Genomic DNA, 26,969 nt, shown 5'->3' on the forward strand with positions numbered 1-26,969 from the left:
CCATCCCCCACCCCAACCCCCAACAGTAGCAGCAGCAGCAGGAGGAGGAGCACATCTCGTCGTCATCCCCGTCATTATCATCATCAGCGAGAATTAAAGTATTTTCCACGTTTTTGCCACTCCCGGGACTGACTGTGACTGCCGGTGACACTTGCCGCACCAGGTGTTCTCGTGAAGGGACCGTAGAGGTGTAACAGTCTTGCCGCCTCGCGTGTAGGCGGTCTTGTAGCAGTGACGCTCCCCACCCATCACGTCACGCCTCCACTTAATACCCCTGGAAAGAGCTTAATGTCGCTTGGCCACGAATGTTCACCCTCGCACAGTCGTGATGCGTTTCCATCACTAGTATGTTTTTTTTTTTTTCTTCTTCTTCTTGTTAAATGAGGAAGAGAGGATTAAGTGTGTGTATGTGTGTTTTGGAGCAGGCGATGGTAGATTCCAAACGTCGCTACAAGCTGAACTGAGCGAGGCTAAATTTACAACATCCAGGTGAGGTGAGCGGCAGCTGTGAGACAGGAAACACGCAGCCTCAGTCGGTGTGTGGCAGTGCGTGGGATAGGACGCGGTCGCTCTCCCTCTCCCGGTCCCTCGTCATGCTGACTTCTCCTTGACAAGTGTTCGTACGTGAAGAAGACAACAAACAGTGCCACTTAGAAACTGCTGATGAGTCGTGGCACTGATGGAACCTACCGAGTGTGGAGTTGTGATTTGTGACGCGATAACGAAATGTGTTGGTGACGCTTGTGATACATTGTGATAGTGGCGGGAAGGAAGATTGATGAGGTAACAGCCTCAAGTAAACACCGTGAATACCATCGCCACTCTCCTCAACACGACTAGTCACTGTCATTATGTGGACGCTGTCATGAGTGAGTATTCCATCCTGCTGCATCAGTTGTCTAAGTCACCTCTTATTTCTAGCATTAGTTTGAACATACGGTGAGGAAGAATATAACACTGCTAAAACTAAAACTAAAATTTAGTGAAACAGTGAATCTTTGTAATATGGGAAACTTTTATTCTGGAAATAACGTTACAGCACAGCAATAATATCAGTGAACGTGACTCACGTGACGCGGTGGCCAAGCACGCCAAGCAAGACTTTCCTCGCTTTGTTAGGTTTCACTGTCCGTGGTGACGGACAGGTGTAGGTGACGGTGGCAAGACAAGCACTTGTATGGTCAACCGTCTCCCATCAGGTCTGCTGCAGCATCGTCGCCTCAACCTGGACGCGGCTTACCATGAAAATCAAATAAACAAATCAGAGTTAGTCCAACTCAAAAGTTTTCCTCGAATGTAACTTGTCCAAACACGCGAGGCTTCCCTGTGTTTGCATCAGGACCGTGCGAGTTGTAAACGTAAATCTGATTTTGCTTCGCCCCTGAACTCAGTGCACTGATAAAATTGTTGTTTGTACCTTCTGCCTTACTTATTACGTGCAGGGTGTGCACGTGTATTACTACGCTCGGGTTATGTTACCACGCACTCTGGTAATCCCCGGGCCAGGTACAATTTCATCGTGAGCTGCAAGGAATCCCCCGTTCACCCAACTGAAGGAGAGGCACCGCAGATCCCTCAGCGGCTGTGTCGTGAGGGAAACAAGGACTCTTGGGAACCGTGACGTCATGCGCTGGTGGGCGGGGTGCTGGCGTGACGCCTTCAGCGACGGTGTGGAGAGAGAGAGAGAGAGAGAGAGAGAGAGAGAGAGAGAGAGAGAGAGAGAGAGAGAGAGAGCTGTGGTTTTTCACACGCTGCGTCTTTCCCCTTTCTCCTTCCTAATCTGAGTCAGAATGAGTCACGTCCCTGTTGGTGACGCAAAGCTTGATCCCTCAATTAATGGTCGTGGCGCGTGTTGTAGTGATAGTGTTGATTCTGACTCCTTGATGTTATTATTGTTGTTGTTGTTGTTGATGATGATTTTGATGTTGATATTACTCCTCTTCTTTTCTTTCCTTCTCCCTTGCCTCGTTGTGGAGGTGGTCGCTGCCAGTGAGTGTCGCTGTGCCGGGGAGGGACATCGTCAGGATTCAAGTCAGTGCAGGGCGTCTCAGCCAAGGTCACGCTCGCCTGTGACAGCAATACTAAGAACAACATCCTGACGCCATCTCACCTTCCCCACGACACACCTGGCAGACAGCTTGTAATTGTCAATCACAGGGAGTCCCCAGGGACGGCCCTTCCTCCCCTAAGCCGCGGCTTGTGACGCAACACCACAGGGAACATTGTGATGCGGGGCAGCGTTCTCTCGAGGCCATCGGGTGACGCTGGCCTGGCCCGCTCCCTAATTTTGATGATTTTTTTATGTGGTCCCATCACTCATGTATTGGCGAGCTGAATAAACTTTCTATTCCGTGCGTGGAGGGCATCAGGTTCCCCACTGTCGCAAGCTGAGACGCTTGGAAGCTGAATGGAGAAATTTAATTAAGACCAATAGTTTCTCTTCCCAGTGCCATTCTCATCATTGGCTTTCTTTTTGTTTCGAAGCATGGCAGACTCGCCCGGTACTTTGTTCCTCGCCCAATTAACCACAGACAGGTGTGCATACAGCAACACCGTGGTGGTGCTGCAGTGGGGCCCCCAACACTCCCACGCGCCGCTGTATCAGCAACGCTCCATCCACCGCGTAATTCAGACTCGGAAGTGCGTCGCTTCCATCGGTTAATTTGGCTCCGCAGAGTGAGCCACGCCCGAGCCAAGTCCAGGTAGAGACGCCGCCCCCACCCTTCTCGCCTCCCACACAGCCTTGGGACAAATCCCCCAAGCCTTTCTTTGGTATTTCATTGGTATCTATTTCTAGTGCTCTAGTCGTCCATTCTTTGTCGTGAGTGACGTCGCCACTGTACGTTTAGCACACCAAAGACTTGACACTCCTTTGTCTTAACACCTGTGTGTTACTTCCGCTGCCTCCTTACTTTGTCTCGTCAAGGTGATGGAAATGTTTTATCTATAAATATATTGACAAGGAAATGAATTGCAAGTATATATATATATATATAATATATATATATATATATATATATATATATATATATATATATATATATATATATATATATATATATATATATGGTGTCCCACAAGTTTCCATACATAGGAAAAATTATAAGAAATTATAGAATTATAGAAAAAATATTTTTATTTATATGATACGCTCTACATGACTGCCTTTGTGTTGAAAACACATTTCAGTGCGTGTCCTCCACTGCTGAAGAACACATTCAAACACAATCTGGATGTATGCTTGCAATAGCGTTCGTGATACCATATGTATGGAAACTTATGGGACACTCTGTATATATATATATATATATATATATATATATATATATATATATATATATATATATATATATAGAGAGAGAGAGAGAGAGAGAGAGAGAGAGAGAGAGAGAGAGAGAGAGAGAGAGAGACTATGAAGACAATTCGATGAAATTTTATTGCAACATTTTCTCATGTTAGGAAATTGCCTTACAGTTTGGACTGACACCCGTTTGCGTCCACACTGTTAGGAAGGGCGTGCCGCGCGTGTCCCTAGTCTGTTACCTACCAACTTACCATCATCATCATCATCATAGCCATTATCTGCCTTATATATATATATAGTATACTCGTATATACGAGTATCTTTCTAGGTATGCTGGTAGCATACAGGTATATATGTATATTGGTTGGCTAGTATCCTTGCTTGCTACCCGAATAATGTCACAAAAATCTCCAATGATAGATAATGAAGTGAAGTGAAGATAGTGATGTGTGAATGCAGTTGTACCTTTGAGTAACGATTTCAGGAAATGTTGAGCCGCGTACTGCTGCCTACTATTCGGCTTTATCAATCTGGAAATGTATTAAATCTTAAAAAGAAGAAGAAAAAACAAGCACAGGTGCGAAATTCATAGTTAAAACTCTAACATGAATTTGTGTCATTAGCTGAGCGTCATGTGTGAAGACGGTGACGCTGTGGAGAGGAGAGTGGTTGTTATTCTAAGAGAGAGAGAGAGAGAGAGAGAGAGAGAAGAGAGAGAAGAGAGAGAGAGAGAAGAGAGAGAGAGAGAGAGCAACTTTATCATTACATTTATATTTGCTGAATAAAAAAATAAATAAATAAAAAAAAAAAAATATATATATATATATATATATATATATATATATATATATATATATATATATATATATATATATATATATATATATATAATTTATATATATATATATATATATATATATATATATATATATATATATATATATATATATATATATATATATATATATATATATATATATATAGTTGTTTCTAACTTACAAAAAGCGCTTGATCATTTTCAACGGGACACACACTTGCCAGCTCTGCATGCATAGCTCAGGACGGGTTGGCGAGAGAGAGAGAGAGAGAGAGAGAGAGAGAGAGAGAGAGAGAGAGAGAGAGAGACTTTTGAATACTTTATCTGGCGTACCTCAATGAGAATACAAGTAGCTAGATGGCAAACACTCTGCAGCTGAATGTGATCAATACACGAGTAACTTTTGAATTTATCACGTCCTCCAGCATTCGTCCTGTCAGTGGTGAGGGAGAGGAGGTCGTCATACACGGGGCCATATTCAAAAGCCTCTAGCTAAAGTTACATTGATTATTAAGGGTGTTTTTTACGGTTCTGATGACAGATGAACTAAATTTCTACATTATTAACACGAAAAACACTCTCGAGAACGTAGTTAATCATCTCTGTGGCTTTTGAAAACAGTCGTGGTGAGAAAGTAAAGTGTTTCTGAACACACACACACACACACACACACACACACACACACACACACACACACACACACACACACACACACACACACACACACAACATACCATAAATCAACTCGTAAAAAAGGGTTTATGTGCATTGAGTGATTACCGTCCCGTTATCCAGTAAAAAAAGAGGAAAAAAATCAATTGGTGAAGTATCAAGGTCTGGTTGGGAGCCCCGCTGGGTGAGGGTGGCGGCGTGACAAGGTGTGCGGAGTCTACAGGTGTGTGGGGCGGGCTGGGCGGGACGTGAGAAAGGAACATGTAGGGTAAGACTCACTCAACATGGTCTGGGATGTCGGCAGTACGAGTATACGAGTCATCATCAGCATCATCATCATTAGTATTTATAGTATCGGTGGTGAATGTTATTGCTATTTCTTTCTTTTTTTTCTTTGCTTTCTTTCTTTTCTTTCTTTCTTTACTCTCTCATTTTATTTCTTTTGTTTATTATAGTCACCAGTTATCAGTGAAAGAAAAAGTAATATGGGGAGGAGGAAGAGGAATATAGAAATAGCTGTAAACAAAGGAGGGGAGAAAAAAAAATCATACTATTGCCTATGACATTAGCGTTTACCTATTTATTTATTGGTTTATTTATCCATTTATTCATTCATTTATTTATTTTGCTCATAATCTACTACCTACTTATTTATTCATTTCACTGTCGAGAAAAACAAATTTACTCATTTATGAAGCTCCATTCACTTATTATTGACTTATTTAACATCCTTGCAATGCTTTCCCTCCGTGACTCGCTTCTTGTTTATTTCCTGGGACGAGATGGACCGACATATCTTGGGTTTTTATTTACTGATGTGTTTTATTTAAATGTGGTGAGAGCTTTTGGTGACATGCGTGCAAGTGATATGATTCCACAACTTTTACGTGGTGAGAATGAAACCAAGAAATCCATGTGAAATAGAGATTGTCACAGTGAATAGCCGACCTCTCTCTCTCTCTCTCTCTCTCTCTCTCTCTCTCTCTCTCTCTCTCTCTCTCTCTCTCTCCTCTCTTCTCTCTCTCTCTCTCTCTCTCTCCTCTCCTCTCTCTCCTCTCTCTCTCTCTCTCTCTCTCTCTCTCTCTCTCTCTCTCTCTCTCTCACTCTCTCACACACACACACACACACACACACACACACACTCACACACACACACACACACACACACACAGCAACACAGCATTACCAGCAAACGCGCAGCTCAGCGGGTCGTAACGTTAATTACAAGTACGAGTACAAGCACAACCGTTCGTTACTCGTGCATTTTGAGACCCGCCGCTTGCTGCACAAAGGCTTGCCGGCAGCGGAGCACCAGTGGATCTGATTACCAGGGATCGCCACCTCTTACATGAGCTTACTGACGCGAGTTTGCCGCTTACACACACACACACACACACACACACACACACACACACACACACACACACCACACACACACACACACACACACGAGATGGAGGAGCGATGGAAAAGATTTATGATTGTGGTGTACAAATAGGGAGAAAAAAAGTAAGGGTAGTTATAGAGAGCTTACATCTTTATAGAATCACAATATTAAAAGGGCACAGGAGGAAACTCAACGATAAAAAAGGAGAGATATAGTTACGTAGAAATTGTGTTGTGAATAGATTAATAAGTGGAACGTTTTACCAAAGGGAGTAAAGTGTGCAAACAACAACACAGATCCAAAGAAGAAAAACACACACACACACACACACACACACACACACACACACACACACACACACACACACACACACACACACACACACACACTAATTCCAGCCTTGAGAACCTTTCCGATGTTTGCTTTATATTTTCTTGCACTTTATACCTACAATCAGCAAGCCAGCCAGCCAGCGAGCCAGCGAGCCAGCGAGCCAACCAGCATGACATGACACATCGTAACTCGAGCTGTCACCGCAGATTGCAACACTAGGTAGGCTAGCTACTTACTTACGTTCCAGGAAATGTCGCAAGCAGGTTGGAAATGATGTTGGTTTATAGAAAGTTACGCATGCATTGGAGGAAGGAAATTGAGGTAAATGTCACTCCCTATCAAGGAATAACTTTACTAACTCATGGTACTGACAGAGAAGAATTATTTATTTTTTTTAGTCCTTTGTGGATGACTGGGTGATGGTGGTGGTGGTGGTGGCGGCGTGATGAGGTAAAGTCTCTCTCTCTCTCTCTCTCTCCTCTCTCTCTCTCTCTCTCTCTCTCTCTCTCTCTCTCTCTCTCTCTCTCTCTCTCTCTCTCTCTCTCTCTCTCTCTCTCTCTCTCGTGGCTGCCGGAAGCGGACACAGGGAGGCAAGGTCAGGCCCGGCACAAGCATCCCGTCCCGCGCGGGTTGAAATATAAACAAGATTAGACGAAGTTCAAATAGTTCTCTGACTTTTTCTTTTTTTTTCTCTCTCTCTCTCTCTCTCTCTTTCTCTCTCACTCCTCATCACACTTCTCTCTTCCTGTTCCTCCCTTCCTTCTTCTCTCTCACCCATTTCCGCTTCCACCTCTGAGGGAGAGGAAGAGGAAGAGAGAGAGAGAGAGAGAGAGAGAGAGAGAGAGGAGAGAGGAGAGAGAAGAGAGAGAAGAGAGAGAGAGAGAGAGAGAGAGACTCGTTTGGTGTTGAGTTCACAGGATCATTTGACAGAGTTTTGCACCTGGCACCGTTTATTATTATTATTATTATTATTATTATTATTATTATTTATTTATTTATTTTTACTAACTCTCCCTCTTTTTATTCACAGTCATTACAATTTCCAGTTCCTGCCGCTTATTAGTGTCGATTTTTTTAAAAGGGAAATTTTATGCAGTTGTTTCTTTCACCTTATTTATTTATTTTTATTTATTTATTTATTTTATTTTTTTTACTTTACTGATGTTTTTTTTTTTTTGCCCCGCCGCCTTAAAAGTTTAACTGAAGCTTGACAAGGGACGCACGTGGTTTCGACCCTAACTGGTTCCAGATGAGAGAGAGAGAGAGAGAGAGAGAGGAAGAGAGAGAGAGAGAGAGAGAGAGAGAGAGAGAGAGGAGAGAGAGAGAGAGATTTTATTGATTCACTAGACAGACATTGATACCGCAAAAACGAAATCCACAATCATGGCCCCGCAAACCGAGCTATTAAAACATAAAATTAAAGATATAATCACGAAATTTCAAATACTCTTAGGATGTAAACAGAGAGAGAGAGAGAGAGAGAGAGAGAGAGAGAGAGAGAGAGAGAGAGAGAGAGAGAGAGAGAGATGTAGTGTCTCGTGTATGTGTCATCTTCGCAATCGGGAGTTCACACCAAGAATCTGCAGGTTGGTTCTTTTGCCGCGTGATTGAGTGCGGCGCGGCGAGCAGCGTCACTTCTGCCCTGGACACGCTAACCATCCCAGTGATTGGTGAGGGAAAGACACAAAAACCATGCTACGCTCACTCTGTCATTGCCATCGAGCGTGACACTGAGCAATTTTGAGTGAGAAATGGGCAGCGTTGAGTCGGCGGAAAAAAAAAAAAAAGCTTGTCTGGCGATGGAAACATGGTGTGGGGATCAGGGGATGTAGGGACGGTGAATATGGTTGTTGTTGTTGTTGTTGTTGTTGTTGTTGTTGTTGTTGTTGCTGTTGTTGATGATGATGATGTTTTATTGCTGGAGGATGTATAAAAGTTATTTAAATTGTTAAGTCTTAGATATGTGAAGTGTTTAATTAACGAGAGATGTAGAAAATAGGTAAAAACTGTTTACTTATATACATACAATCAATGTTACAAGATTTTAATCACTGAAATAACGAAAGGGAGAGGAAGATGAAAGTGATAGGAGCTGTTGACTCGTACCCACGGTGAAGTATTGAACATTTTAATCAACGGAAGATGAAAAAAAAAAAGTGATAGTATTCTTAACTCTTAACCAAGATACATTATATCGAACATTTTAATTAATGGAAGATTTGAAAAAATGACTCGTTCATTTGAGAATAATCGATTTTTTAATCATTGAACGATATGGAAAATAATAGATTTTAACTCGTAAGCACGGGAAATCGTTGAACATTTCTATCACTGGAAGACTGTGAGAAGTAATGGAGTGGCGGAAACTCCCAACTCTGACGCAGGACGTGGTGGCGAGATGAATCACTTTTTCTCTTTCTCAGTTTGTCACTCAAACACTGTGGTTATAACTTTCAACTTTAATTATTTAGCATTAGACATCACTTTTCATCCGACATGATTGGTCGCTTGCACTCCACTTTCAACTAGTATGTTGTCTTATGCAGTAGTTGTTCCCAGTGCTTTGCTCCTCCTTCACTACTTCCGATTATTATTATTATTATTATTTTTTTTTTTTTTTTTTTTTTTTACCCAAGAAAGAGAGACTTCAATACTAAGAAAGAAATTATCCTGAGATTATTCCATACACACACACACACACACACACCACCACCACCTTGAGCACTTCATACAGCACAGGGAGAGTACAACCTTGAGTGCCGCGTCAGGCTTCGCTGCACCAGTCGCGGCTCACCGGCAGGGTCTCCACCACCACCAGGATGAGAAGCAGGAGGAGCCACGAGAAGGGAAGGGAGCTCAGGGCCACCTAGGCTCACCTACCCTACACGCGTAATCCGTAACGTGCTTGTTTTACAGAGTCTCTTGTAATGAACGGATATGTAATAGCTAAGAATAGTAACAATATGGAGGATTTCTGCTGTGATCTACTAGGTTTTTATGCGTATACGAGATGCTACAGCGTTTTCTTCGCAACAAGCATATTCCGCAACGTGCTTATTTTATAGAGTTTCTTGTAATGAACGGATGTGTAATGGCTGAAAATAGTAACAGCGTATATTCCAAGAGTTTTCTACCTTGCTTTTGTGGGTTTTCTTATGCGTGGATGTTGATGCTAGACATTCTTCTTGGATCAAGAGTATATCGTAACGTGTCTCCGTTCTTTTTTTCCTTCAGTATCCTGACGTGGAATGATTCAGATGATTGACTGAGTTTAATATTTCTGTGGTTTACTGTTTCGTTTTAATGGTTAATATACATACATGTGTAGAAGATGTATTGTCGTTTTGGAGTAGGTGTTTGAGACGTAGGCTGAGGTGAGGTGAGGTGTTTATGTAGGGTACAACTGAGATGCTGTTGTGTCGTGGCGCGTGTTGCTTGCCTGAGGACAGCAGCCGTGGTGATGATGCCGAGCGGAACTCTCACCGTGAGCCACCATCTCTCTCTCTCTCTCTCTCTCTCTCTCTCTCTCTCTCTCTCTCTCTCTCTCTCTCTCTCTCTCTCTCTCTCTCCACCAAGTTTTGCAAAGTAATACTGTATTGCAGTGTCTCGTTTATGCATTACCAATACCTGTCTTGTCCCGTGCGTTGATTTTCGTGAGGCGTACGTATTGGTGCGGGACCAAGGCGAAACCTTTCAGACATTTCCGGTGGTTCAGAATCGTTAGAATGTGGACATCGTATTCTCACTCTCGCAACGTGGCTCAGCCCAAGTTTCTCACCCTCTGTGAAACAAGGAAGCTAAAAATGAGTATAATCTATTCCAGTACAATCTCGGTGCTCTTTTTCGGAGAACAGCAGGAGTCAAGGCCAAGCTTCCTGGCACATCCTGAGCGCAGCCTTCACCGATGATGCCACACGTGCTCGCCACATCGCTAGTTCCTGCTTCCTGACCGCCTCGCCGCCTCATCCGTAGTCCAGTTGGCCGTAAAAGGTCTAGTTGGCGACCAGGCAGCGACTCCTTCCTCTCCGCAGCGTACCTCAAGGTCATTAAAGTTACCAGAGTTGCTTGGGTGGCGAAAATGGCAGCGCTCAGAAGGATGTGACGTTTGATTGAGCTGTTACATCTCCACGTGTAAATGCAGTCAGGATTTTGAGGTTTTGTTATTAGGGAGAAAACGCGGCTTTAAGTGGTGTGTGGGTGCGCGCGATGCTGGCTGGGTTGGAGGATGCCGGGGAGCCAGCCAGTGGTCGACGCGGTGACGTCATCGGGGCGGGAAGCACTTATTCACGCTGGAGCCTTGCCTCGCACCCACCCGCCCCTCCTTCCTTCCTCCTTTGTTTGCTCCTCTTAAGGTTCTTGTTGCTGCCCATATTTACTTGTTCTGTGGTTGCTTCCTTCCTCGCTTATCCCACGCCGTGTAGTAGCAGAGTAATTGGTGGCATCTTCTCTCATGTGCCTGTGTTGCCATTATGTGTTCAGGGTATTTCGTCACCTTGCCCCAGTCTCCACGCCCATCCTTCCGCCTCTCTTCCTTCACCACGGGGGGGGGGAGACGCCTGTCGCGGGATGGGTCAGGCGCCAGGACATGTTTCCGATTACAGCACCTTGCCCGTAACAACTTCCTGCTTCCTCTTCCTTCTATTATTTTTTTTTCTTTCTTCGTCTTCCTTCCTTCCTGTGGGGGTGATTCGGGGAGGGTGGAAGTGAGCACATGGGTGAGATGGTTGCCTTAAAAGGAGACGTCTTGTGCGGGAAGTGGATGTGGAGTTGACTGGTCAGGAAAAACCTAACCATGGACAACCACCGGGTTAAATGTTCCGTGTTTGGATATGAGTGTGCAAATACTGGCTCCTATGTTACTCCATGTTGTCATCCCGAGGAGAGCAGTGCACCTTAAAACAAGTAAGATTTTACTTTGTAGTCAGCTTGCAACATTAATTTCATTGTAAATAGCTTCATAGTGCTTTAAAATTCCGGACCCTGCTTCGCTTTGGCCGGGGATATTACAACAACCAGCAGCTCCTTTTTCAGCTGGGAAATTGGAAGTGCCTAAGTGAACAAGCCAATTCTGCATACACTGCTACCTTCCCTTCACCAGCGAAGCATAGCAGGACCAGCTTTCGTTAGCATATTTTTATGAGAATTGCCACTGTAGTTTTCATCACAAGGTAGACCACCACATCTTACCGAACAGGCGTAAGATACATTATTGATGTAATAACAGCATGGGGGCGTATCGTCATTCGTGCGGCAAGCAGACATCTGAGAAGGCTTACATCTTGATTAAAAGGAAAATCTACAGCAAGACACAATATAAACGAGTATTCATAGTTAACGATATGCTTGCTGTTTAAGATAACAGTCGTGCGCCACTCACATCTCACGGTAACAACAGCAGCGTGCCAAACTAATGAGAATCAAACATGGCACGTAGCATCGAAGTTAAGAGGCGACGAGTAGTTAAATAATTAGTGTGAAATCTGTCAAGTGGCCACGTCTTCACCAATGAAAAAGAACACACACACACACACACACACACACACACACATTACAAGCTACACTTAGCAAAGTTCAGCTCGAATTGTTTAAATCAAGGTAGTAAGTCAAGCCGCCTCGGTGCATACAGATCTCGTAGCTCACTTACCAAGTCGTGAAGTAGTTTAGGCGTTCACAGAGGCAAGTTGTTTTAGAGCCGAGGGCGCACCGGAGCAACGTAGTTAGTAATGGGTGAGGAAGGTGGTGAAAGGACTCAGACGGATTGTGCAGTGCGCATGCAAGATGTTGTGCCGCCACCCCACCATTACCGAGATGCTGGTAAGCCACCGCGTCTGTGCCGCGCATCTGCTGCACGGTTTGCCTTCACTTTCAAGAATAATAGTGTCCATCGCTCAGATTCTACGTCTGCAAGCGAAACCGCTCCGGCATAAGACTGATTGGACCAGCGGCGGCAGGTGCTACCAGCCATACACCTGCGTGACTATTGTGAATATCGTCGTGCTCGTGTGTCTGAGTGTATGCGTGTCACTTGTGAAAGTACGAACAGGTATTAAGGCAGGAGGGTGCACGCACCTTATTTTCTTATAATATATATATATATATATATATATATATATATATATATATATATATATATATATATATATATATATATATATATATATATATATATATATATATATATATATATTATATATATATATATATACACACATAAGAATATGGAGTGAATGCGTGCTTCCGTACTAAATTTAGATAGTTTTTTTAATTGCTATGCTGAGTCCTGTGTTCCCTGGAGGCCGTTAAAGCAAACAGGCAGACAGTCCTTCCCGTCCCTTGCCCCTATCAGCAAACAAGTGTCTGAGGCCCATCACTTAAATCCGGGAAAGCATACAGTAGTGCTGCCTAGTATTGACTCGTCAGGCAAAGCTGTTGGGTGGTCTGGAGTACCTGTTGGGACTCCAGACTCCAGCAGTCTCTGCTGTGGGGTGAGGCTCGTGTCGTGGTGTCTTGGTGCAGTACTGCTTGCCGCATCCCTTGATGAAAAAATTATGCTCACTGCGTGGCGGAGATGTTTGTGTGGCTTGTTGTGTGAGGCCAGTATCACTCTTAAGGCCATGTCAAAAGTAAACAGTACCTCAAGTTCGCATCATGTATCGCTCACATCCTCGACAGGTTATGGATTGATAATGAGCTGTTGTATTGTTGCAAAGACAATACGTGTATGTTCCAGTCATGCCCCTTGGAGGAGTGAGCTGTTGCATTATGGATCATTGTTGCCTTGAGGTGCCTTCCACGGCGTGTGCTTGATAATCTGGCCTCGTTGTGTGATGTTTAGGCTGCCTCAGGCACTTGGGGCAGGGGGCGGGGCGTGGTGTCCCTGTGGCATGCACGGGAGCATCTTCACGAGGTGGCATCACGAGGCAAGGGACCTCATTGATATTCACTTGTTGAAGAGCTATATTGTAACCATGAATATATCAGATAACATTTACATCAAGTCATCCCTGCTGCCTCTGAGGTGTGTTAGATTATGTTCATGCCAGCTAGATAAGATTATGTAGGCTGACCTGACATAACTCATCCTGGAAGCAACCAGGGTGGCGGGTCTCATGTGAGAAATGTTCTTGCGCATTCTCTTTCAGTTTCTGGGAGCAAAAATTAACATTCTTTTTATTCCTTATATTTTTTTCAACCCGAAACCATCTCTCTCTCTCTCTCTCTCTCTCTCTCTCTCTCTCTCTCTCTCTCTCTCTCTCTCTCTCTCTCTCTCTCTCTCTCTCTCTGCCTTTATTCTTTGACCTGTCTTATTATTCATATATATATATATATATATATATATATATATATATATATATATATATATATATATATATATATATATATATAATATATATATATATATATATATTATATATATATATATATATATATATATATATAATATATATGATGACAAATTGCCACTAACATGCGTCGGGTGAAGGTGTGATAAGGATGCAGGAACTGCGTGGCGCTGTGCTGGCGTCCGTGGTGCTGTACTGGCATCCGTGGCGTCGTGGTGGCGTCCGTGGCGCTGTGCTGGCGTCCGTGGCGCTGTGCTGGCGTCCATGGCGCTGTGGTGGCGTCCGTGACGTTGTGCTGGAGTCTGACATTGTGGTGGCGTCCGTGGCGTTGTGCTGGCGTCCGTGGCGCTGTGCTGGCGTCCGTGGCGCTGTGCTGGCGTCCGTGGCGCTGTGCTGGCGTTCGTGACGTTGAGCTGGTGTCCATGGCGTCGTGTTGGCGTCGGTAGCGCTGTACTGGCGTCCGTGGCGCTATGCAGGTGTCCATGGTGTTGTAATGGTGTCCGTGGCGCTGTGCTGGCGTCCGTGGTGTTGTGGTGGTGTCCCTGGCGCTGTGGTGACAATGGACTCTCGTGGCCGCGGGAAGGTGTCGCTTTCATAGCTGTAATGTAGTCGCTCACTGGATATTTTTACATTGTTATTCACTTGTTTTTCATCCTGAGCGCTGGCTGTCCTTGATATTTCCCCCTTTTTCTCCCTCCGTGCAATTTGCTTTTTTTTTTTTTTCTCTCTCTCTGTCTTTTTTTTTTTGCGTGTGTGATCTGCTTTTTTTTCGTTTGTTTTGTTTGTTTTTCCTCCGTGCAGTTTCTCTCTCTCTCTCTCTCTCTCTCTCTCTCTCTCTCTCTCCTCTCTCTCTCTCTCTCTCTCTCTCTCTCTCTCTCTCTCTCTCTCTCTCTCTCTCTCTCTCTCTCTCTCTCTCTCTCTCTCTCTCTCTCTCTGTGTTGTGTGTGTGTGTGTGTGTGTGTGTGTGTGTCTGTGTGTGTGTGTGTGTGTGTGTGTGTGTGTGTGTGCTTTCTTTTCTTTTTTCTTCATGATCATATTTTAACTCGAGGTCACGTCACGTCTGCGGATGTGTCTGCTATAATTGAACTTCCGCGGCAGGAGGCGATCATTTTCATGCCAGCCTGCGCTCACGTCCTGCAGAGACACTCACACTCACTCCCACTCAGTTGTCTTCGTTCCGTCCCTTTTAGCTTCAGGGACGTCCTTTTCCTCCCTCCTCCTCCTCCTCCTCCTCTCCCTCCTTTCAGCCCCCAACGTGACATTATTGCTTGCTCATTTGTATCGTGTGACCTTCTTTTATTTTCTTTGGTTTCCGTGATTTCCATTCCCATGGTCTTGAACACTCACGAGGCTTCATCTTCATAATGCCAAAAAAAAAAAGAAACAAAAGTCTAGTTTTCTTCTTCATATCCGAAGATCTTAAGAGAGAGAGAGAGAGAGAGAGAGAGAGAGAGAGAGAGAGAGAGAGAGAGAGAGACTTATTTTGACATTCGAAATAATCCCATATATATATTTCTTTTTTATACTTTTCTTGTGTTACTTGTGTAAATGTACGATTCCCAACACTTTTTTCATGCATGAGTGTTAATATATTTTTAGTATGTTAATTTTTCATCAGTATACTTGTAAGCAATTTTGTAATGTCGGATAATGCCACCCCATCCTTTTTAATACTAACCTACCCTAACCTTCCCAAACTTTACCCTCACTAAAGTAACTGGGATGGCAAATCTTGATGTGATCGTTAATTTGCGGGTGTTCGCTGTTGTCCCTGTGTCATTGTTGCCTGTTCGAGAGCTTCATGTGGAGAGGCAGCTCTGCGTGTCCTTAGTATGTCTGCTCATGCTTGATCGATCATAGAAAAGACGTTCAGAAAGGTTATTTTATATTCTCTCTCTCTCTCTCTCTCTCTCTCTCTCTCTCTCTCTCTCTCTCTCTCTCTCTCTCTCTCTCTCTCTCTCTCTCTCTCTCTCTCGTGTTGGTTTTCCAGTAAACATGCTGTTATCTCTTCAATAGCCGAGGATGTTATTTATTTACATATTTGTTTGCTTATTTACTGCAAGATTTCAGTGAGGTTTTTTTTTTCCCCATTTAATGATAACTTCAGGTGCTGCTGAAATTACCAGTCAAGTTAGCGTTAATGTATTCATTAAGTGTTTTATTTCGTTTTCCTTTAATGTTGCTTGTTAATTAGTTAATTCACTAATTATTAACCTGTTCCCATTTATTCGTTTTATTCTTTTTTTATATAATACATTTGATTATCTATTTGTTAAAACTTTATTATTTATTTTATTTTATTTTACTGTTTCTCCTTGTATTTATTTTTGCACGTCATGAAATGGATGAGGATTACCAAGAAAATATTCCAAGAACCTCCTGGTGGTGATTTGGGAACGTCTATCGGTGAAGAAAAAAAAAAAAAAAACTTTTACGTGTACACATAATGAACATAGCGATCAGACACTCTTATCCTGCACCTTCACACCACATTAATGCTCCCGGCCTTGACAAACTATTCAGACACGCATTTCCTCTTTTGTAGCGTCAGGTTGTGCTGCCAAGTTACATAGTGTGTTCACGCCGTTTAACTTTGCAAAGCGCCAATGGTTATGCATATTCTGAACGACACCATCTGTTTGCGTAAAGAAACACAGTTATCGTTTCCTTAATGTTGCGTTGTGTGCGTTTTATTTATTTTCTCTTCTTTTGTTGTAATAAACGAGTGCACCTAGTTTTCTTCCGCAGTCTTTGTTACCCTTTACCTCACTATGCTGTAAGCCACGCAAACGTTCCCTGCCTGTCACTCTCGTTTGCCAGACGTACAAGCAACAACCATTTGCTCACTACCGTGTGACTTCTCTCTCTCTCTCTCTCTCTCTCTCTCTCTCTCTCTCTCTCTCTCTCTCTCTCTCTCTCTCTCTCTCTCCCCGATGTGTATCTCACTGTGTTTCAAGTGTTTGTCACTCACTGGAAGGCCAGTTCATTTTTTTTTTCGTCTGTGTATCGCCACTCACTCAGCCTGACACTACTTTTTTTTTTCCCCCTTTCTTCCTCTCTTTCCGTTTGTGCAGCACTGGTCAGAGGCGCTCCACCGTATGCCCCCAACCAGGGACGCGCCACTGTCTGTAGAGCATCTTTGTCGTAACTGAGGTAATACAGTCACGCGCTGCATTATAACCCCCTATATAGGTGTATCAGTACTTGGCCTGATGTGTTATCTTGCCAGTGTGAATCATTCGTATCGGTAATGCTGCTGAAGTGTATGCTTTTTTTGTATTTATTTATTTATTTTTTATTATTTGTTTATATGTTTGATTATTTATTATCATCATTTTTTTTTTTATTCCTGTTCATATTCATTTAGCTTTGTGTGGCTGGGACTCGCAGTTCGGACGCTTGTGCAATGAAAGAAGGTCGTTAAAGAGCCGCAGCACATAATGACAGGGCAGGACTGGCCGGCTCAAGCTGCTGTCACTTAGTCTCCTTTACTCTGGTCATGCATATCCATTTTCTCTCCAATTAGTCAATCCACCTGTAACTATATATAGCCTAAGCTGCCGTAAAATCACAACAAAAGCCAGTCCAGCGGAACCCGTAAACTGGAGTGAGTGACTGCCGCTGTTGTTACCGAGTCTGGAGCACAACATATGAGTGGCCGTAAGGTAGGGAACAGAAGCCAGTGCCAGTGCCAGTGTCAGCTCAATCAATACTGTATGTGCCGCTATGCACCGACACTCCTTCCATAACTTACTGAGAGCAGAATCACGCCGCCTGGTCTGATGGCTTGTTGTTGCCGCGTGGACACCTGGGAAGGGCGACAGGAAACACCACTTAGGGTTCCTCCAGCGATGACGAGTCAGTGTGTCGCCTCACAATGCATCGCTTAGACCGAATATATGAGTATGCTTCGTCATAGAACAGCTTTAAGTGGAAATCCTTCAGAGCACGTCTTTAATGTGTACAGTGTTCAGGCATAGCACGGGAAGAGGGCAGGGAGGGAGGCTGGGAAGGAGGCAGGGAAAGTGAGAGGGAGGGTCGTCTGGGCTGCAGCTTGCCTCGGGCCGGGAAAATTGATAGGCCCCAGAGTTGTTAGGAATGGTTGTGTGTGTGTGTGTGTGTGTGTGTGTGTGTGTGTGTGTGTGTGTGTGTGTGTGAGGCTATAGATTTTCCTGATACATAACCAAAGTGTAATAGTGTCGCTATCAGGCACATATTGGACTTCGTTCTTAAGGGGCTACTTTATTTGCGAGCCAGTGTGGAAGGTTTATCGTTCCTGCATAGAGAGAGAGAGAGAGAGAGAGAGAGAGAGAGAGAGAGAGAGAGAGAGAGAGAGAGAGAGAGAGAGAGAGAGACGGACGTTACGTAACCAGACGACTGAAGAGGCTCTCCGTGTGACCTGTCCTTAACTTCCCAAAGAAAAAGAGACCCGAACCTAACAACAGCCAGACAGCGAGAGGATCAATGCTTAGCGGATGTCTGTCTGTGTCTGTGTCTGTCTGTCTGTCTGTCTCGAGCTGGTGACCGTAAAGAGCTGATCCTTTAATGAGCTGGTGGCCTCTTCACTCATGCTCAGCTGTGGATAATGGTGAGGTGTCCACGCCCTGAGAACATCGTGGGTATATGTAGAAGTGTGTCTCAGTAAGTGTAGCTTTGTTATTATCCGTGGTTTTCCTGCGAGTAGATATTAGTTTATCGTTAGAGTTTTATCGATAGTTGTTAATCTTTCCCTCGTCCTCCTCCTCCCCCTAATCATCGGCCTTATCCTCTCCTCCTTCTCTTTTCCTCCTCCTCGTCTTCTTATAATTTTCTGCCTTTTTTCGTCTCCTCTCCTCTCCTCTCCTCTTTTCTTCTCTTCTTTTCCTCCCCATCCTCCTCCTCTCCGTCATTCGTTCTCGCAAAAAGAGCAGCAAGCCTTTCTTCCCATATTAAGAAATTTAGCTGCATACATTAGGAAAGGATTAACTCGGTGTATTAATAGTACGGAGCTTCTGTGCAAGACCAGATTATTATTGCAAGTTGCGTGGCATTTAATTACTATAGAGACCAATATTGCGAGGAGAATGTGTTGCTTATAATCGAAGGAAGGAATATTTTTGTACGATTTTTTAAAAGATTGGAGATCCTATTTGGTTGTATTGGCTGCTCTGAGTTGCCAGTGGTTTTAATGCTGCAGTGCTATTGTGAGTGTGAGTGGCATGTGGTGATGCTGTAATGCTGTGAAATGTGGTTACGAGTATGTTGTAATGCTGTGCAGATAGTAGGGATGTGGTGATGGTGTGGTGCTGTGTAAGACTAAGTACGTGGGATGTGGTGATGCTGTAATGCTGTGTCAAACGAGTATGTGAAATGTGATTATGCTGTAATTCTGTTTGAGACAAGTGAGTTAACTTTACTAGTGAGAAAAAATGGGGTGAAGCTGAAATACTTGACCTTCAAACGTCCACGATGCTGTCTGAGTGTCTGGTAATGAAATAACGTTTCCCTTCACTCTGTGTTTATTCCCACCGTCGCATCCCAGTTTGTAATATCATTAGATTTGTGACTCTTTTTATATTCCTTTATTTTCACGACATTTCTTACGATTTTTTCTTTTCCAACTGCAACATTCCATTAGCTGATATTTATAGGCGTTTTCACTCATTGTTACGAGCACTACGTTAAAGTTTTATGAAGGTCCTGTTAAAACAATTTCTGATTTCCTAGTATTTGTGTCTTCGATAAATTCTACGATATTCTGTTCTTGCCGGAGTTGCTATTGTCCACACAGACGTGGCACTGCCGGCGGCGCACCACCAGTGGCCGTGCTGTGGTGCAGATCCAGAGTCATTTTGCACTGCTGTTTATTAATAGTGATGCCAGATCTGGACGCTACCTGTGATACAAAGTTATTTCAAATTATATACCAGTTTATGTTGCGGAGAGAGAGAGAGAGAGAGAGAGAGAGAGAGAGAGAGAGAGTCCAGCAGTGGTTACGTACAGCAGGGAATAGTAACTCGAGACCAGCGATGCGCCTTATGACATGCAGGGGGGCCAGGCGAGTCACAACACTCCTGCAGAATTCTTCACCATGATGGCCCCACACTCAGTGACTTCCACCGCCTGCTCCAAAATATCCACATTCTCAGAAAGTAATATTGTTTCCTGATCTGTGTTGTTTTCTGTTATTTTCATTTCACGTCAATAGTTACATGTCGCAGTAATGTGACGTCACAAGAAGTTATATCAACATGTTTATTTTCATAGCAAAAATGGCCATAACTCAAGTCAATCGGATTACCAGACTTCAGCCTGACGGACGGATCTGAGCGGCGTGGTGGCGGGTGTCTGATGATCCTCACAGTGCGCCCCAGACTTGTCACCTTTTATCCTCTACGAGCTGTGCTGCTGTTGTTCCAGTACCTTTGAAGCAGCAGTAAGACAGGGCTGTGGTGGCAGCAGTCTGGCTAGAGGCAGAGGGACTTGTCTGGGCCTCGCCACGCTAGTAGACAAAATTTCTTCAAGAATTTTGGGAAATACAAGGAAATTATGTGAGTGAATCACCCCTCCCCCCCCACTCCCTGTTCAGCAAGACTCGCACACAGGCTGCCCTTGGCGCCACCACTGCCAGAGAGTTTTGCCTCAGAAACAGGATGTGGCGAGTAGTAACATACAGCCTGTGCAGACTCCTTCACTAATGCAGACTTTGTCTTTATTGGGAATGTGAGCCCAGTGCTGTAAGGACCTGGCCAGCCTTATAGTAAGGATGGCACAGAGGGAAAATACGATCACATGTAATCAATAAGTATTTACAGTGTGGCAATGTTAAGGCGCCGCAGTTTTCAAATCCTGGTCTGTGATCAGCAACGAATTCATGTTTATTAATTAGGAAGTAAATCAGTTTTTATCTACTTTTTTTTCATAATTATTCATAGTTTATGTATGTTGTATTTTAGTGATATTATTTCTTTAATATTTATTAGGAAACTTATTTTACCGCTGACTCCCTGGAGCCCTGTTTTGAATACTTAAGGATCCATGGACCTCTTAAAATAAAACATGTATATATACTGTATGAATAAAGGTATCACACACACACACACACACACACACACACACACACACACACACACACACACACACTCATGGCGGGGGTGCAGCAGAGCCCTACCGTCTGTATTGAGGCCCTGCTCCTGTCCTGTCGCCACTGCCGCCACCTCCCTACACTTCATCGATCGGCCGTGGTCCGCCCTGCCGCCTCCACCACGGGGCATTTCTCCAAGATAATAAGCACATTTCACTGTCATGGCTGCGCTTTTTTTTTTTTTTTTATATACTTTTAACTTTTTTCCCCGTAAAATTTTAAAGGCACTTATGTCGCTGAGCAAAGTGTGGCACGAGTGTAGCGTGGTGAAAAGCTGTCAGCACGCCGGGACAGCAGCGATGTAAAGGACCGCCTCCCGCGCGGATAATGACGCTGCCCAGCGGAAGTGAAGAGGTTGAGGCGCCACAAGGGTCATGTTTCGTATTGACACACACACACACACACACACACACACACACACACACACGAAGGGACAAAATAGCCGCACTATAACTGTCTCCTTAGATCAACTAGAAAGTTTAAGAATCAGGTGGTCTTTTATCGGTGGGCATGACTGGATGCGTGGATGAAAATGAATAAAATGTATTATAGAAATAGTTATTTATAGTAGAGATGGATAGATTTGTAAACTTAGAGAACAGATATGAAATAAAAAAAGATATGCAGTGTAGAAAGGATGCTTCAAAATGTGATAATATGAGGAAGATAAAGGAGGGAGACTGTGAAGATTTATGCTGCAGTAATACTTTGTGAGTAAATGTGAAGATTCGAATAAATGGAATAGATATCAAACTTGATTATTTCTACGGGTAAAGAATAAGGGGGATAAACTTAGTTGTTAATGAAAAGAACAATGAAGATTATGTGGAAATTTAGCTTTCCAGGAAAATTTGATCTTGCTGGAAAGCTGGAAGCTGCTGCTCGGTAGATTGGCTTTTGTGATGTAAAAGACATTGTGTTGTAAGGAGTGAAAGTTTGACTTTAGTCTGAGTCACTCCTGTAAGATGCAGCACACACACACACACACACACACACACGGAACGTTGCGTGTGGTAAACAAAAGTTTACTTTTTGATAACTTACTGAGGTGTCAAGGACAAAGATGACCCAGAGGGCGAGGCCGTGATAAGAAGACTTACGCCCTGCAACGCTGATGAGACGTAAGCGATGATTACAACAGATGTTTATGAAATTAATATCTATTGAGAGGAAATCTTATGGAAATTAGAACCATGTAGAAGGAAAACAAGCTATGAAAGACAAGAAAAGATTGGAATGTCGGAAATACATTTTTTCACAATATTGTGCAGAAGAAATTACAAGCAAGGCAACATAGTTATGGATGTGATTTCATTTTATTTATTTGGTTTTTTTTTTTCAGGGATGAATATGGTTTGTCACATTTGTCTGAGGAAGTCTTGGAACTTTCACGAACTTTTAATTCTGAAAGGAAAGAAAGAAAGGATGAAAACGTAGTATTTGCACAAGTTGAGCTAATTAGGTTAAAAGAAAAGACCGTTGCAGGACTTTTTTTCAGTGTTAACGTTGTAGGTTAAGGCAACAAAATACTATAGCAGAACTAACGTTATTTTCTTTCTTGCAGTGTTGACATTGGTGTTGCTGGTGGGCGCGGTCAGCTGCTCCCCGGTACCCAGCGAGCCTTCTCTTCCGGCTTCCATTGCTCGCCATGGCACGTCGCCTGCTGGCGCGGCTCACGTGGAAGCCACCCACGAAGCACGGCAGATCACCTTTGAAGTGATCGAGGAAGTGGGTGAAACTACACTCTCAACTACCTCATCAGATCTTTCTGGCGAGGACGACCCTCCTATTCCCACCGCCACTACCCCTCCTGTGCTTCCTGAATCCGAGCCCCAGGAAGCCAACCCCGCAGTAACCGAGCCGCACCACACGCAGCAGCAGCGTGAAACCAATCCTTATATTAGCCATGGGAGCCCCCTAGTCACCCAGCCCCATGAGTCTCACGACATTCACCTTCATGCATCACTGCCACACTCACAAACCACCCCACATAATGATTCACAAAACAGTAGCTCACATGCATCATCCTTTCAGCGTCAGACCTCCAACCCTGAAGCCATTCAGCCCCACGCCACCAGCTCAGGGGTCAAACAAAATGACACCCAACCAGAAGTCATCCACTCTCATGGTGCAAATCCAGAAACTTCTCTTTCTCATGAGAAGAGTTCAGAAGACACTCTACCTCACAAGTTAGCTGAGCAAGACAGTAAGTCTGGAAATGACAAGACTTCCCCGCAGACGGTTTCATCTGAGGAAAGTTCCACAGAAAGGCCGGCCTCTTCACAGAAAACGCCAACTTCACAGTCCTTTGAACATGAACATTCGCAGTCACCAGAAAAACACCAGCCTCATGAAGCTTCAGTTAATGGTGATAATGATGACAGTAACCAACAGGTGGGGAATGATGGATCCAAGAGTCAGAATAGCAAAAATACCAGTGAAGTTTCTCACAATGTTCCCCATCATCACTACTATCCAGAGGTTGAGTCTGTTGTTGAAGCTGACCTGCACTCATGGGAAAACAGCGATCACAAGCACTCCTCTGCCTCTAAAGTCAGAGATGATACTGAAGATGCGGGCGCTGGAGAGGACTTAGCAGATGCAGGGAACCAAGGAGTTAGAAATGTAGTGAGTAGAGAAAATAATAGAACGTTGCCGCTGAGAGGGGCTGTCAGAGGAACCATTTTGGTTGGTCATTCCCTCGAACTAGCGAAAGACGAGAACAGTGACACTAAAGATGGGAAAGTTGAATACATTGACACTGGAGCATTGTCAACAGATACCGAAGAGGATACCACTGATGAGTTAACGGCTGAAGAACTGCAACAAGAGTCAAAGATCCAAGTTAGTAGAGCAGGAGAGAGTGTTCAACATCCCCATGAGCCAGCAGGAAGCGACGACAAACCATCTGAGGAGAATGGTGGCAGTAGTCAGGCTCAAGAAGTTTCTGATTCAGAAAAGAAAGAAGAGAAATCTGAAAATAAAGAAGAGCCTACTGGGGAGGTGGAGATCGTTCCTTCATTGGTGATGGACAGTTCATCTATAGACATTGTAGAGAGGAGTGAGGGAGCTGAAAAAGAAGTGCTAGAAGGAGCTGCATCTGAGACAGTAGTTGAGACAGCTACACGAAAGACAGACCTCACACCAGCAGAAGCAGCTGTTGAGGAAGACAGACGTGAATCCCGCATTTATGTGAAGAGCACTGAAGACCAAACTCATGATCCTGCCAGTGTGGAGGACCAAAGAGAAAATGAGAATCACAATGATTCAAAGATGACTGATGGATTAGAAAGCATGAGTATGACATCGCCTACTCCTGATACATCTTTGGAAGAAGGACGAGCTTCTGAAGACACAGAAGCCACCATAATGCCACCTGAGACATTTGATGAGAATGAGAATACTACTGCAATAGAGACTGAAGGCAAGATCGAGGGGAATGAGGAAAGTCCTGTCCCAGCCCCAAGTGTTGCCCCACCACCCGCTGAAGATTACACTGATAATTACAGTGATCCCATCAGTGCTGAGAGCCTTCCAGACGAGTTGGTGACCCAACAAGAGATACCTAGCAGAGAACGGCCTCAAACAGATTATCCACTTCTGTCAACCAGGTAAGTAACTCTTTTTATCTGATCAGAGGCATGGAGGTCGGATTGCTCACCTCACCCTTTTATCCCAGAATGAAGTTTTCAGGAAGGTATTTTTTCCGCACTAAGTGTGAGGTTAATTGATTCTGTCTGTAGGCTTGGTGCCACTCTCACTGTATTGAGTATTAGCATAAAACTAATCATATTTCTGCTCACCACTACCTCTGACAGTGTATCATAACCTTGTAGATATGCGTGTTCAGTAATTGTAGCTTATATAGCTTCGACATTCTGATCATGCATAAGGATTATATACTTCGTAGTGTTACATGCATTGGATACGCTGAGATATAGAATTGTTATCATTTTCGAGTTGTTCTTGAGTATATATAAGGCTGTGTGTGTGTGTGTGTGTGTGTGTCTATATATATATATATATATATATATATATATATATATATATATATATATATATATATATATATATATATATATATATATATATATATATATATATATATATATATATATATATATATATATATATATACAGGGTAAGGAAGTACAGTCCTGCCATACTAACCTCGTATACATTGTCATGTACGTATAATGTGTTACATCTTTGTGTGTTCTGATTTCTGTCAGTGATAAGGAGGCTAGTGGGAACCTTAGGACAGAAGGAGGTGTGGCCTGGGCTTTGCCTCCCCAGCAGGAGCAAGTGAGTGCCGTGGCTCCAGACTCCCTCACTCCAGGCTGCATTGTGGCCATCGTGTTTGGTGTTATTATTTCAGTCTCTGTTTTGCTGGGTGAGTAATTGTTTCACTTCTCTCTAACAGTATTGCCAGTAATTTGAATATATCAGTTCACTGTTGCCGTCTAGCTTAAACTCAGTGACTGATGCCAAATCCCACTGCCTCAGGTGTCGGTGGGTTCGTGGTGTGGCAGCGACGTAGCCTCAACCGCCCCAAGGTGCTGGGGTCTGACAGGGGCTATGCGGGATCAGACTCGGGCGGCTACATTGATGACCAGGTGCGGGTTTCCTACGTCAACTCTCAGATTGATTCACCCAAGGTAAGGCTGTCCTGTGTATACACCTTAACACTGTAATTTAAGTATTTAGGGACAACAATGATGATTTTCCGTATTGCAAGACTAGTGTCTGTAATGGAAATGTGAAACAGCAACATTAAGAATGTTCTAATTATCATCTTAAGTGGGGTTCTCTTAAGATGTAATGTGTTGTAATATTCTTCATATACACAAAATTTTCATTTATGTTTTACTCAAGACGAAATTGTAGCATTGTGGACCTTAGGTAAACGTGTGTCTAGACACGTCGCATCCCCAGCAGGGACAAGAGTGGCAGGCCACAGTCGTGAATACACTGATTTTTCAAGCAGGTTGGAAGGCAAACACACGTGATACCGAGCTGGAATAACACTCGGGCTCCCATACACAATCTTCATTCCCGTGCCGTGAAAACGCAATATCTTGTATTGTTTTGTAATTTTACTTCCACGCAAATAATATATTTCCGACATGTCATCTTCATTGTTATTTAAAACAATTCAAGCCTTCTTTAAGTACCAGTCACGGACTAAAGTTACCTTAAAGAAGCATGAAGCACATTAACTTTTATGGCGTATTTTCAGTACCCCGCAGCTCTGTTCAGCCAAGGCAGCTGTCACAAAATCAATTTAGTCTCGACACCCAAGCCTTTACTAAGCTGTGCTAAGCCTGCCTCTGAGCTCCCACAACCCGTGCGCGGTTTCTTCGCGACCGATACCAAGGATGAGAGACTGTCTTTCATCCTTGACCGATACGGCGCAGGATCGCAAAAACTATAGACATCTGCGCACTGTAGGTAGTTTTGCAATCATGCCACTCGTTTGGATTATTAACTCATTTTACATAAATATGTTTATATGATTCTCATATATCATGTAAAGACTTTCTCCTTAAGAGCGACTTTTAAAGTTGAGCTTTTTTTGAGCACTGGCGATGGTTGCAGTTGACGTCCATGAGGCAAGGCGCCGCCACGCTTCAAGCGTAGATAGAATGCCATGAAAACGTTGTGACACTTGCCTTTATTTGCGAGGGTTATGTGGACAATAAGATACCACCAGAACTTGCCTTTCATGTCGTCATATAAAAAATAAATAAATAGATAAAATTATATATATATATATATATATATATATATATATATATATATATATATATATATATATATATATATATATATATATATATATATATATATATATATATATATATATATATATATATATATATATATAACGTGCAATATATATAAAACGTATTTTACACATCGTCACTGTACTGAGCGATAAATGACTGGAATAGACCAAATGATCAATTTGTTGGTGCAGAATAAGCAGA

The 26,969-nt window shown here is 43.4% G+C and overlaps 1 protein-coding gene across 5 annotated transcripts in view; it reads left to right on the forward strand.

Annotated features, from left to right (window-relative positions):
- LOC135091706 (nucleolar and coiled-body phosphoprotein 1-like) overlaps positions 1–26,969 on the forward strand; it is a 71,385-nt gene that overhangs the window by 35,326 nt on the left and 9,090 nt on the right. For 2 of the 5 annotated variants that reach the window (XM_063989632.1, XM_063989616.1), the window contains 3 exons: positions 22,544–24,590; positions 25,212–25,372; positions 25,486–25,637. In XM_063989632.1, the coding sequence (XP_063845702.1) occupies positions 22,544–24,590; positions 25,212–25,372; positions 25,486–25,637 (2,360 nt within the window). Of the gene's footprint in view, positions 1–492; positions 870–12,180; positions 12,328–22,543; positions 24,591–25,211; positions 25,373–25,485; positions 25,638–26,969 lie in introns of those variants that run through there. The other 3 variants (XM_063989624.1, XM_063989608.1, XM_063989641.1) reach the window with 3 other exon arrangements.

Source organism: Scylla paramamosain, chromosome 3, assembly GCF_035594125.1.
Source record: "Scylla paramamosain isolate STU-SP2022 chromosome 3, ASM3559412v1, whole genome shotgun sequence".
NCBI lineage: Eukaryota > Metazoa > Arthropoda > Malacostraca > Decapoda > Portunidae > Scylla > Scylla paramamosain.